General features: G+C 32.0%; 2 protein-coding genes and 1 long non-coding RNA gene across 7 annotated transcripts in view; 2 read left to right on the top strand and 1 right to left on the bottom strand.

Moving 5' to 3' along the window:
- The window catches only part of LOC111506585 (discoidin domain-containing receptor 2), an 842,991-nt gene that overhangs the window by 477,774 nt on the left and 350,117 nt on the right, over positions 1–15,100 (top strand). The gene's annotated exons all lie outside the window — the stretch shown is intronic.
- Positions 1,245–14,037, bottom strand: LOC111506586 (prostaglandin reductase 1; the record flags this gene model as incomplete). The annotated part of the gene is made up of 4 exons (XM_074172208.1): positions 1,245–1,637; positions 5,323–5,425; positions 7,611–7,884; positions 13,808–14,037. Coding segments are annotated over 4 exons (834 nt in total), but the record flags the coding sequence as incomplete, so codon positions are not given.
- Positions 8,906–11,486, top strand: LOC141481045 (uncharacterized). The gene is made up of 4 exons (XR_012464719.1): positions 8,906–9,945; positions 10,610–10,666; positions 10,727–10,868; positions 11,312–11,486. It is a non-coding gene; the product is annotated as an uncharacterized lncRNA (long non-coding RNA).

Below are 15,100 nucleotides of genomic sequence, written 5' to 3'. Positions count from 1 at the left end.
GTAGGCTGGTTCTCGGTGGCATGTTTTGCAAAGGCTTTTGGGAAGTTTTAGTTCCCCTTACCCTACTTATTTTTGAAACTGACCAGAAGTACGGGACGCCACCTGGGGACACGACCGATAGGTAGACCAACCCACGGGGCGATTTGATGATATTTCTCTCTCGAAATCTTCTACAAATGGATCTTATTTCGAAATAGTCCTGTTGTTATAGAAGTATATTATTCCACTGGCAAAAAATTACCATTAGTTGCTCGAATGGTTCACGATGCTCGACTTCAGCAATAGCAACATTTCTCTTTCGTTGTTCAATACTTTCGTTCATTTCAGTTATTCATTTATTCACACTACTAATATCTGTTCTTGGAATTTCCAAAATTATTTCGATATCGAGGTTGCCAATTTTATTTGTTTATGTAACTAGTGAAAACGCGTTTCTGGCATAAAAGTTGAAGCATTATTTTAGTCATCTCCTAATGATGCTGACTTAGTTAGTGAAACATGCATCTAAAGAAACAGGTGAACGTGATCAAGTGAATATCCTGTACATAATTCGGACTTTCCAGTCTGTGGCTCCTGAATCACAAAAAGGGATATTTGAATCCTGAAAATAATTCGTGTCAACAAATTTAACGGTAATCAATTATGAACTATTCATTTTCGGCTTAGTACTGTTTCCGAAAGAGAGAGAGAAGCAGAGTATTACTCGTTACTGCTTTCTTCTCCAAGTGAGAGAAGCTCTTTCAACAAAACATGGAACAATCCATTTCTATGAAAAGCAATTGATTGTGAGACTTCCCAATAACAGATACCTATTCGGTGTAGACAATTGACTATCAACACTGAGGTAATCGAATATCAACTAACTGCCCCTAAATATTGACAATATGTGTTTGCAGAACATGACGTAGACATTGGTCAGTATTTAGGTAGGAGTTTGTAGATTGTAATTGAGTAACATCCCTAGATAGACGGTGGCTCGGTTTCAATATCAAGCTTGCATTCGACCCTTTGAATTATTGCAACCCCTCGGGAGCACTAGACGCGGCGACGTCATGTAGTCTCTAAATATTAATATATACAATGCTGTATGTAAATGTGGGTCTTCATGATTGATGTAAGTCATATTTTTGGTGTTGCTTTTGAATGTTCATGGGGTGACCAGGTTTTGAAGGTAATTATTTATATTATTTTTAGTGTGGTTGGAACAGTGACTAATGGATAATATTAGTGAAATAAACACAATCTGTATGTCATTAATTCAGATATAACGTTCAATTGTTATATAAGTTTGATGCTATGTATTACATGGTTTAATTAACAGCTACGATCTCATCAGTATTTAAAAATATTGGATTTGTCACAATATTTAGGATATTTGGGTCATTCATTCCAAAATATTTTTATCGATTTTTAAACTTCCACTATGGCTTTACCACAATTACGACCATTTAGAATATCTACGAAAGCGGCAAACATTTTATCAAAACCTTTCGTTTTCGTTTCCTGATACTTGATTATTCCTTCTTTCAACCACTGGATCAACTGATCTCTTCCATCGGTTCTTCCATACCATTTCTCACACAAGAATCCCTTGATTCTCAGTTGTTTACTCAGTATTGTGAACTGATTGTATCCTCCTGAGAATATAAAAATAGTTAAATCCATGCAGATTGTCACATAAAATCATCGAAGAACTCAAGTTTATAGTGTTTTTGTAATTAGTTCGGACTTCCATTTTCTAATACGATATAAATTGAGAAATGCCTGAAAGAATCTTCAAAAAATTATAAAGATTCGCTGAGATATTAAAATTATATTAAGCGAAGAAAACTGAAATTACAATAAAATTGAATATAAGCAACAATAAAAAATTGGACTATCAACACGAGTTCAAAATTAAAAATCATCAACAAGAAATGAAAATTTAAAATTGACGTTTCGATTGTTAGTATCCACAATCGTGTACATGTGATGACTGGACTTACTCCTCCGAGATCTGACTATTTATAGGTCATTCGAGTACTTTCACCTATCCCTTTTTCCTCGAATGACTCGAATGACCTATAAATAGTCCTCTCCCGAAGGAATAAGTCCAGTGATCACCCGAAGACGATTGTGGATACTACCAATCGAAACGTCGAGACGTAACTTGACTTAGAATCTTTAATTTTTCATTTCTTGTTGATAATTTTCAATTTTCAGCTCATGTTAATAGTTCAATTTTTGGTTGTTGCTTGTATTTTATTTCATTGTAATTTCATTTTTATTCGCTTAATATACAGGATGTAACTGAATAAGTGTACAACATTCAAGGAGGTGATTCCTCATCGAAAAAAATATAGGATCTTTCATATAAAGAAACTTCATTGGAGCATCCCTTGTTAAGATACAGCCCCTTGAAGGGGGTACATAAAATTTGTATAACAATTTTTTTCACAAGCACTGAAGAAGTTACAATATTGAAATTAACCTGACGTTTTGTACTACCAAAAAGACACTTAGACAGTAATTTATTTGGTGCACCCAATGGTTGTAAGGGGTGGAAAACGCAACCCCTAACATTTATTTCCAATGTAACTTTTTGTCTTATTATTTGTTTACCATTTAAAAATTTATTTTCGATAGCCTGTTTCATTTTAAACAAAACATGTCTCATGGGTTTTTTGCCCAAAATAAACCAGTTCGCAGCAAAAAATTATTTTACGAACAACTACAGAGATACATCGTCATAAATGCGAACTGGATTTATTGTTATTTTTTAGTTAGTATCTGCATTAAATGATTAAAATAAACAAAACTAATTTATCAATAACAAAACACACAACATGTAGAAATCATAGTAAATGTTTAATATGTCTACATTCAGACATTACGCATGCGTCTAGACGTCGGCGCATTGAGCCACGCATTCGCTCAAATTTTCCTGGAGTCTCTCTGATTACCCTGCATGCATCGATGATGCGGTTTCTTAAGTCCTCTACATCGCAAACAGGAGTACGATGAACCTAATGCTGTAAATGACCCCAAATAGAAAAATCGAGAGGATTGAGATCCGGGGATCGAGCGGGCCAGTTCTGTGGCCCTCCTCGACCTATCCACAGATTTGCATATGTTTCAGTTAAATGCTGACGTGCTACTTGACTAAAATGGGCGGGAGCCCTATCATGCATAAAAAACATATCCCTTCTGATGCCCAAAGGAACTTCCTCCAGCAGTACTGTTTTGGCAAATATTCTATGTGAAGGATGCTGCCGTTGAGGATACATTTCAGCATATCTTCTAGAAGCTTCTAACCCATTCCCCTTCGACAGATCTTAAACGTAATGCATATCAGCCATTTCCTCATTAGTGTATGTCATTTTAATAACAAGTGAATTATTAAAGTGACAAATTGAGAACTGAACAACAACAAACAATTAGTAATATTTAAATTTTACAAACTGACAGCGTCATACCCATTCAATTGTCATTATCGCTAATAGCGACCTACTAGATAGTTTCGTATTTTCGCATTTATGACGATTTATCTCTGTAGTTGTTCCTAAAATAATGTTTTGCTGCGAACTGGTTTATTTTGGGTAAAAAACCCAAGAGACATTTTTTGTTTAGAATGAAACAGGCTTTCGGAAATGAATTTTTAAATGGTGAACAAATAATAAGACAGAAAGTTACATTGGAAATTAATTTTAGGGGTTGCGTTTTCCACCTCTTACAACCATGGGGTTAACCAAATAAATTTCTGGCTAAGGTTCTTCTTGGTAGGCAAAACGTCAGGTCAATTTCAATATTGTAACTTCTTCAGTGCTTGTGAAAAAAAATTGTTATACAAATTTTATGTACCCCGTTCAAGGGGCTGTATCTTAACAAGGGATACTCCAATGAAATTTCTTTATATAGAAGATACTATATTTTTTTCGATGAAGAATCACCTCCTTAAATGTTTTACACTTATTTAGTTACACCTTGTATTTGTTATTTTTCAGCTAATCTTTTCAATTTTTTATAGATTCTTTCAGGGATTTCAAACCAATTTATATCATAATAGACAATGGAAGTCCGAACTAATGAAATGAACCACAAAACACTGTCAACCACCTTCTAATAGCTTGATGTCTCTTCAAACCATTTTTGTTTCTATCAAAAAATATCTCACTGTATATTTTGCGATTCTTCAGAGTTGATTTTTCTGAAATAAGTTTTTATTTGAGGGGGTTACTTTTTCAAGACAGTATGGAATTTTGGAAAAAATAATGATTTCAATATAACATATGTATAAAGTATAGTTCACGATATTATATTTCTGTTATTTCGAAGACATTACTTTTGAATTAATTACATGAAACTACAGCGAAATTATCAATCTCGATAAATAATTTTGTTTCCATTCTCCATAAAGTAACTGATGGATCTGTCTAATGGCTTTGTCACTTCTATCCCCCCTATATTACATAGGCCTATATGTTGATAAGATTATAGCTTCTAAAAATAAAAGCTAATCTAATCAATACTCTTTTGAAAAAAATCAATCTCTTCAGAACTATAGATAAGATGAGTTGTTTCATTAATAGAAAACTCTTGCAAAAATATCTATTACCTTTTTGGTGGTTATTTTCACCACTTTTTTCACTAAAATTCATCGTTTTCAATAAACCCTCTTTCAAGTAAAATTACAGGTATTAAGTATAACCTATAGTTTATTCAAATAACTTGTAGTTTTCTACCGAAATGTTCACTAGGGAGTCTATATTACCTCTTTTATTCGTTATGCAATTCACTCCACAGAAAAATAAGTTTCCTGCTTTTTTGTTATAATCATCATTTTCAAAAAATTGCCCTAATTCATAAGTTAGTTTTCATTCAATCCTATGGATGGATGTTGGCTCTTTGTTATTGTCGCCTTTTGTAATTAAACATGTATAGGGTTTCCTGTAAACATTACCAGTTAAAATATTGAAACAAAATTGAACAAGGCGCAGTGGCTCCTGTTATCCAGAAAAATATATGGAGTCTACTCAAGAACTAGCCATCATATTATGATTGATTGGAGATGGATGGAGATGAATCGAAATTATTAAATGAATTAAAAATTTTTTCTCTTAACTTTTTAATGAACAAAAAAGGTAATGATTCATCTTATTAATTGTTTCAGTGATGTTAAAAATGTTTTATATCAGTATAAAATGTTTTGGTTATGTTTTGAATTTTCTAGGATATTTCGCCGTTTCAAAATACAAATACAAATAATTGGATTCACTATCAAAACTTTTGTGAATTAAAATGGTGATAAAGTAAGGTTTGATTGGATTTCAATAAAATGATTACCTTTTTTCTCCTCTTCGTTATATTCTGAAATCAAACCACAAACTGAAATTCTTCCACTATCATTCATGTGACGCAAAACAATCGAACTGATATTTCCCCCAACCTGAAAATCGAAATTATCAATTTGTTCCTTCCAATATCATTCTCATTTTTTTTGGAGAAGGGTACTGCAATAATTGAATAGAACTGGCCGATACTTGATGAAAATCCATATTAAAACTCATTAATACAGTTTATTGTAAGATTTTCACTATAAAGGGTTTCATAAAACCACGAAACGTGTTTCGCTCTATTCAAGCGTTAAGTATCAACGCTTGAGAAAGCTTTTGTAAGATTTTCGCTATAAAGGGTTTAACAAAACCATGACACTTGTTCCGCTATACTCAAGCGTTGATTATTAACGCTTGAGAAACCTTCTCTATAGTGAAACACCAGTCGTGGTTTTATAGTAAAAATCATGCAATAAACTGTATTAATGAGTTTTAAAAAGTACTTCACATCTTCTAATGAAATATAGGTTTCATTTGTCTTTCATTCAACTTATAAGTAACAAATATATTGAAATAAGCCGATACTTGATGAAATTCTATAACTGGAGTATTGTGAGATTTTCACTAAACAGTTTTATGAAAACGCAACACGTGTTTTTCCATACAATAGCTTCTTCGTGCCTGTCTTTACTGAGTAAAGAGAAGAAGCCATTATATGGCGAAACACGTGTTGCGTTTTTGTAAGATTGAAAGTCGGTCCTAGGTAAAGAAAAACAAAAAAAAATCCAATCAGAAGAAAACTTCACAGGTCACATTTACGAAAATTAACAAATAGTGTAGTTTTGAAAAAAATTGAAAACTTGATGAACCAAAAATACATCATTATTGATTGCTGTGCAATGTGGTGTAGATTTTAGTTCATCGGTGTAGAGCAGTGAAGGATATCTGAGAATTGTATGTGCGAATTTTTAGTGCAAAGTTGTTGTCTTGTTGTCTTGTTTATATTATGAATATCTCAACTTAGATATTGTTGAGATATTCATATTCTCTTTGAGCATCCATGAAAGGGATTGTTTGAAAATAATTTTGTTAAAATTTGTTGCCACCTGTGAAATATATAGTTATGGGAAACTTTTTCAAATTTTCGTATGCCACAAATAAACCGCAAACATGATATTTGGACTCTTGATATAGTTTCATTTATTTACTTATTTATTACACGATTAGGGATACAAACAGAATATATCCAAAAAATATCCTCATTTTACATATGAAAGATTATGAGTAAATAAACAATATATGAAATATTTGAACAATATGCACTAAATATATCAAATATGAGAACCAATTATTTATAAATATAAATAGATTTCACAAAGTTTTGAAATTTGAGAAACGGTATCCTCTGTTTTTCGAAATCATTACAATAATTATTGAAGGATCTGACAATTCTGCATACAGGAGAGTTTTTACCTGAATTGGTTTTTCTAAATGGGATAGCAAAGAAATTATTGTTATCAACTTTGGACAATCGACACGATTATTGAGTATTTTGTACAACATTCATATAGGTATCTGAAATTTTTTTCCTATCTGTTAGAGATAAAAAGGAATATTTTTTTGAAACTGGACGAAAATTTCCATTGTTAACAGAAATTTTTGTTTTACGGGCTAATTGTTTGATGAATTTATTTTGAACACTTTCAATTCTCTGTTGATAAATCGTATATTGCGGACTCCAAAGGACAGATGCAGAGTTCAAAGGATTATTTTTTGAAGAGTAATATATATTTACCAGAGTTTTTGCATTTCTGAAAGGTCTTGTATTTCTGATAATGAATTCCAATAAACGATTACGGATATTACTCCTAAATCGCGTATTTCATTCGCTGTTTTACGAATAATTGTACGATTTCCTATTTGGTATTGATAATCAAGGAGATTTCTATTTCTGGTAAAAATTATTTTGTGGCATTTATCGTGATTTAGGTATATTGCCACAGATTTCTGCAAATGCATCAAGATCGTTTTGCATTCTCTCATAGTCCTGGAGTCCAACTGAATAATTGTATAATCAAGGTTGAATAAGTAGGTGAAAATACTTCGTTACATTATACAAATCAGACTTTCCGTTTATATGTTTCTTGGACCTGAACTATGTTTCGTGATAAAATTACCTCTGAATTGCACCCGTGCAATCGTAAATATTTTTCAAGAATGGGAAAATCTCTGAAATTCTCCACTAGTCTGAAACGTCATTCATATGGTGGGACAATCCAACAAATATAATATACTCACATTGTCAAAATAACAATCCACTCCTCTTGGAGCCAACTTTGATAGTTTTTCATGTATATCTTCTGTTTTATAGTTAATGAATCCATCGAATCCCAATTCATTTAGCAACCAATTTCCTTTTTCAACGGAGCCAGCGATTCCTATTACCGTGCAACCTTTTATTTTAGCAATTTGTCCCACAAGACTCCCCACTGACCCAGCTGCTGCCGAAACAACTACTGTTTCTCCTTTTTCAGGAGTACAAATTTCCAGGAAGCCATGGTATGCTGAAAAACTATTGAAATTGTTGTGTATTGAGAACATATGGCAGTTTTTCATTCTTCATTACTTGTTCAATTTTATCAATTATAATGCTGCTTGTCAGTCAAACAGCAGATAAAGAACTATTAAAGTTTTGCAAGAATAAAATGATTATTGGTTATTTATAAATGTTGAAAACTAATAGTTGTTCAAAGTGATGACCTCTCATTGGAATTCTCATTTTTACACAATTTTGAGTTACTTACAGATGCTGTATTTCTTTGATTATATCAAAAATAACCATAAAGAAATCACTTTGTCATAAAGTTTCCCAAATTAAAGCGTGTTCATTAAATTAACTTGCATCATTTTCAGAGTATAAAATTTATATTTCGAAGATCAAAGAGTGTAAATTTTCAAGACCGCAGTTGACTATGTCGGAGGTATTTTCCGGGTTTATTGGACGTGGTCTGCAGGTTTCTATACCGCAGCAGATACTAGTTATCTGCTTTGAGGACAACTGAAACACTTCATCCGTAACCTTATCTCCTTTGATCATCTCTACCGCAGTCGTAGATGAAACGTCAGCCATAAAAAATGCAGATCATTGCCAACAAACCCAGAAAATAGCTTCGACATTCTCATGAAGACATACAAATGAAACATGTATTGAAAAAAACACGTAATATCATAGCCATAGAAAAAACAAACTAGTGAATTTTGAACGTTATTACTTGAGTATCTAATATAAACGGGTAGCTTGATGATTTTTATAATTCCCGCAGGTGCTTCATTTCCAAGATTGCAACGATCGAGACGAAATGAAAAATAGTAAAACAAATAGCTCAGATTTCGAAATGTTCAATGAAGGTGAGTTCAAAATTTCAGTAAGGTATAGGAATTCTGAATTGTGTAGCAAAAATCAGATTTACTATGAAAATACTTTCATTAGTTTTTACGTTTCCATGCAATCAAGAAGTACCTGTAAAGGTCCAACAGAAAAAGGAAAGAAACAACCTATCGTTATGCAATTAGATTTGGGGATTGGGGAAATATGCAAATCATCCACTGATATTTCTTGTAGATACAAACCGGAGACAATAGTCTGAAACAACTATTGCCTTTCAAGCATTGCATCATAGCAAATGAAAACATCTAGGAATAGATTGCATTGAAAGGTGAAATTGAAAATTCTGGAGTAGTGTTCAATCTACTGAGAACATTTTTTCACGTTAGCGACAGTTTTTTTGTTTTGGCGGGGGAAAATCTTTTCAATAGATGGATGTCATCAATATATTTTTTTTTGGCTACTCCTCCTATGTGAACACGAAATATCAATTATCTTAGGGTGTGCAGTGAGCACATTTTTTAATTTTATTTGAAAATCAAATGAATGATTATTTACAGGAAAAAAAAGATCTGTTACTTCAAAGAAATTTATTTAGTCTAATTTATTTCATCACTTTGATTAAATATCATTCATTCCAAACGACGTGTGTATTGTATCGATTAGATGATAATTTTGCGGAGACAAAATAAAATTCTCATTTTAATTTCTCTAATATTTCAATTCAAGAGATCTTTTACTTAGTCAAATGAATTGTGGATCATTTCAAGAATAACATTGATTGAGTTCTCAAAATAATTCAGGTAAGTCAAACAATATAATTTCATCAAATCAAAGTACGTCTGTTGAATGAAAACTTTCCAATTCAGTTTAACACTATGGGGTGCTGTTCTGACACTAATATATAATTGAATCAACTGAATATTCATTTTCACTTCAACAATACATATCATTACCTTTAACTAAATTTGGAAATAATTTCAAGACTATGGATAATTTTATTTCAATATTTTTATTATTTGTTGGTTTGAAAAATCAAATTGTTTCCTTGAAAGAAATGATATAGTTGAAATACTTCTAAGGAATAGAGTGCCGGTCGGCACCATTTGCGTTTTCGCAAGAACCGTAAACTAATCACGAATGGAATAAGAATTAAAAATGTGTTTTGTGATTTTCAAGGAAATGACGAAGAGGTTTACAGTTTCTTTTTGATTATACGTGGATTGAAGTTTTTCAGTGTTTTCACAGGTATGTTGATAATATAGTTTCTTTCATTCCATATTTTGAAATAATTATGAATAGCATGTATTGGATAAATGGACATGGTTTTTTTCAAGCACGTGCCGATACATTTTTCTCGACAGCTATCTATAAAAGTGGCTTGAAGTTCTTATTGTTTAATGTAATGACTGAAGGAAAGCTTCCATGTTTTCAATTCTGTTTTTAAGAAAGTAGAAGTTGTCGAGTGAAATGATTATCATTGAGAGGTAGGTATGCATACACTGGGTACCTAGTTGACCTTTGATCTTTGGATACGAAGGAATTGGACATTTTCAGAGTAAATACAATTGAGGTGTTTGCCACAGAAATAGGTGTAGGTATACAATGTCGGCGAAGAGCTGTAACTTTATTTCGAATTGTAAATTTCTTACATCATAAATAATTGAATGGTGCCATAAACAATGATTTCATTTTCATCATGATAGTATATACTGAATCCTTGAAGGAATCTCCTTTTAAGATTTTTCTTTCAAAGAACATTGTGAAATAATCACAGTTTTCTCTTGTATTACTTTATAAAAATCAGTAATACCGAAAAAGGAAAGTTATTTGTAACATATTTACAGAAATGATGACATCCAACAAAACTGCACGAACTCAAAACATGCAATATAATCTCTTTTATTTTTAGACATGGAGGAATTTCTTAATAACTTGGGATTAAATGGCCTAATTAGCATTTTTAAAGGTTAAAAAATACATATATTATTTATCTCCTAATAATATACTCAAAACACATACTTTTCAGACAGAAAATGATGTAACCTTAGACATAGCTAAAAGGCTCACTGATGAAGAAATGAAAGAAATGACTCCCCCAATTGGCAAAAGAAAAATATTCAATCAAGGAAGCAATTGAAGGAATAAATTAAGAATCATATATAACAGAGGTATGTCTTTCATTCATAACTTTAATAATAAATATGTATACCATTTCAATTAAAAACATATTCAGTTTTCTCAAATAACTATATATTTTTGCGATTTGCTGTAGATACTTATTATTATTCAGGTCTATACCTAAGTAATTGAATGCTAGAATTCTTAAATTTAATAGATTTGAAGGCCTGAAAGTTACGATTGGAGACCTAGGTAAATTTTGTCATCACAGTCATATTTCTAATCAAATTTTTCTGTGATGAAGTAAGTCATTGTTTTTTTCCTATTATCAAAAAATAAGGGTAACTCCTTTTGTTAAATTGGATGTGTACAAAAAAAAAATATATTTTTATATTTCTATGGGACAATATCTAAGCTAGTTAGTAGAAATTGATCCAATAGTATTATTGCGAAAATGTAGACTATCACTAATCTCTGTTCTCTTTCATTTTAGATCATTACTTCAGTGAAAGGTTTCGAAATCAACTCTAATTGTTTTTTAGTAGATATCACCAATAATAATAATAAATAATAAAATATGTTAATGTTTTATATTAGGATTAACCATTTGTGAAAAATTTATATTTTCATTTAAATATTTGTAGAATTCTATTATAATTTATTGATTGTTTGAATAAATTTTGTACCAAAATTTCTTGATTTTTATTTATATTTTGCTCATTCTCACGTTGAACAATTTTCCATGGCATTTACATAATCAGTATTGAATATGAATTATTATCCGCAAGACTCCCATCAGCAGCTGATTAAAAAATCGTGATACGTAAGTAGATCAATAATCCAGTTGAGAAAATGATACAAAGTGTATTTAATGTATTGAGAAATCAGGTTGTTGAACAAACTATAATATATTCTCACAATTATTCAATAACTTGATCTATTTTGATTGGAGATTCATGTAAATTCAATCACTGACTCTGTATTTCTAATACTGCCGAAAAGTAATTTTCTCAATATACTAAAACTATACGTAATGCTTTTTATCTACAAACTTAAAAAACATAATGAAGTTTTGGAGAAGAGAAAAGTAATTTTCAGTAGAACTGAAAATTACTACCAACGAGATGGTGGTACTCAGATTAGTATAATATTTGGTTAATTGAATCCAATAACCAAATTCAAACAAGAGGGAAGGATTTTGATTTGTAACTTCATTTCATTTGGTATATCATTATTCATACTTATTTTCAACTTTCGAAATGCTTTACTCTATCAGAAAGATACTCACAATGAGGTATAAACATTGTTCGTTCAACTACTATTCATTATTTGTTCAACAAAATCATTACTTTAGTGGAAATTTTCCCATTATCAAAACAAGCAAAGTTCTCCATCATCCTGCAGATATATTATGTTTCTTCAACATAACTTCTACTCAAATAGAAAATACATTTGGTTATTTCAAACAGATCCACTATTTCACCCATCTTTAAATTTTGTTTCTTCAATAGAATATTCGAATTACTCTAAACCATTCTCGCTATCAATTAGACAAAATATTACTTGAATTCAATTCTTCTTTGAATTGAAATAACTAATGGATCCGATTGTTTCAATGAAATATTTGTTTGATACAATGAACATATGCTTGAAGAAATAGTTAGGAGTCAAGAATTCTTTTTACTTGCATCAACAAAATATTTTGTCGTGCATATATGACACTTTTATTTCTTTGAATGAAGTGAATTTTATTTCATTCAACAAATCTTTTTTTTCCGTGTACTGATTTGATATTTTCATAACATTACGATTGATTTTTTCAAAGGATTTAAATGAAATTGTGTTTTCCAATCTTCTGTTATTTCATAGAAAAATTACACAGATCAATAAGTATATTCATTTCATACCTAAAAATACAACAGTTGTATACTTATAGTTAGGTTAGGTGAGGTCCAAAGTGACTGGATCTATTTGACCCTCCACCGCAACCCGCGAAGGTTTACTGTGGCTCACACCTCATCATCTTCACGAAACCGATTAGTTTATATGGTGAGTGGTTTTTCAGGTCAGATGGTAAGAGTACGGCCAGCGGGGCAGACACAAAGTATGTGCTCCGCTGTTTCATCACTTTCCAAACAGAGATGACACACTGTCTTCCGACAGTCCAAGTCTCTGCATATGAGGATTCAATTGACAGTGACCTGTAAGAAGGTCTGTTAGACATCGTAGTTCATCCCTACTCTAGTCCACCAACTGTTTGGTATAAACGCCTTGGAGTGAGCCAATCCTGGAAGATTCTACCAGAAGTCCATAAATCTTCTTGCCATCCAGGTGTTCAATCTTTGTTTGGCAAAGTCTAAAGCGATGCTAATAACAGGTTCTGGTCCGATGAAGCTACTTGCAGCACCCTCCTTTGCAACGGAGTCAGCAGCCTCATTGCCCTCCAGGCCAGAAAGGCCAGAAATCCAGACCAGAAACAATATGTTAAGTCTTCTTATCGAAGAGAGTCGTTTTTGGCGATTTGCTACCAGTTTAGACGTTGGATTCTTCCAATCTCTCCGCACACAATTCAACAGCGAGAATTTCCACTTGAAATACAGTCGCATAGGTTCCTAGGCAGGTTGATGTCACTGCCTTCGGAAGGTGTTTTTGATCCATCTGTGAACCAACAGACACGAATATCAGCTCTTAATATTTCCTTCTCCCGGGGGTTCCAGTTCTCTCTACTCGGGAACACACTCACTTATAGTTGCTCTCATCGTGTACACCCTCCACAACTAAATAACAACTATAATGTAGAACTCTCACGCAAGGTTTATATGAAATAATTCTTTTGTCAATGGACAAACGTTGATGATCAATGATTCAGAGAAGACTCTCTCCACCATCATACACAATAAATCTGAAAGAAGGTGAACAAAAACAACATCAACTGTTTCATCTCAGTCATTCTTCGGGAATTTCTTTTGTTTTCGGATTTTGCACTTACCCAGAAGGTCCTAGAACTCCCAGTATGCTAGATAATGAAAAATCTTCACAATCCTCCACTAGATACGGATCTTGAGACAAGAAGCTCTGAGAATCTCCTTTTCCATTCGATATGGTGTGAGTTCTCCAACCAAATCCTCCAACGACGTATTTACCAAGGGGAAATTTGGAATTCTTGGTTTCTATAATTCTATTGAACAGTTTCGTATTCTTATAACTTTTCGTAGGAATTGATTGTGATTAAATTTTTGGTAATACATTACAGTTAATTCCTCATTTTCGAAAAATGATAATACTTGCAAAAGAAGATAGAGGATTTTGATTTTGTTGGTTAAATAATCCATGAAATTTTAATGTGAGGTTTCATTCAGTGATCATAAACAATATTAAATGATTTGAGTTTCAATCGAAAGTATATACTAATCAACATTGAGACAAAATCAACGGGTTCATTGAATACCGCATGAGGCAATCATTCTCAATGCTATTCAAAGGTTTAAAAATAAACTTGAGCACATTAATAATTGAAAAAATTACAATTGAAAGAATTGTCACACTTACTTGTTATTGGAAAAAATTAAAAACAATGTGAATCTGATTTCGACCCAAGCGAAATCCAGGTAATTCAATGAGAAAATAATAATAGAAAAAAACTTTCGAATCGATATTAAAATTCGTGTTCCAAAATTTGTTGGTCTTATTGTTGGAAAACTAATTGAGAGCAAGTTGTTTGACCTCTCATACACGTATGTGTTAGGTGTATTTTTGATTGGAAAACAGCAAGAGTCAACCAGGATTCTAAAAAAAACAAGGATAATATAAGCCAATGCTGCTCCGAAGATGAAGATGGAATTTAGCAATGACCTCGTGGATGACAATCCACGCTTTCGAAATATGGTTTCTCTTAGCTATATTCAGTGGATAATAAGGTATCTTCTGATTCATTCGGCATCGATGCTGGCAGAACTTTTGCGATTATTCGAAAGTTTGTGAAAAAATCACAAAAGTTTATTTCGTAGAGAAATGAACAAGAAATAATGTGCTGCTTGAAATATTTCAGCTAATCAACTGGCTAGAGAAACGATAATTTCTTTGGCAATAAAAACATTAGACAAGTTAACACAATTCTCCAGCTCCCAAATGTTCAGTCACATATATTTTTCTGGTGATGAAATTGAACGTACATGATTTTCAAATCCTTTTCAGATCCAGATGTTTCATCGATGTAAAAAATCACAATTTTTTCTTGAAGTAGGCAGATTATTCTACTAACTCCTGCCTGAAATAGAAATGC

The sequence above is a fragment of the Leptinotarsa decemlineata genome, unplaced genomic scaffold (assembly GCF_025532065.1).
Source record: "Leptinotarsa decemlineata unplaced genomic scaffold, Ldec_3_MD MMD2_tig00000035_RagTag_RagTag, whole genome shotgun sequence".
Taxonomy (NCBI): Eukaryota; Metazoa; Arthropoda; class Insecta; order Coleoptera; family Chrysomelidae; genus Leptinotarsa; species Leptinotarsa decemlineata.
This window is presented reverse-complemented; position numbering and strand designations above follow the sequence as displayed.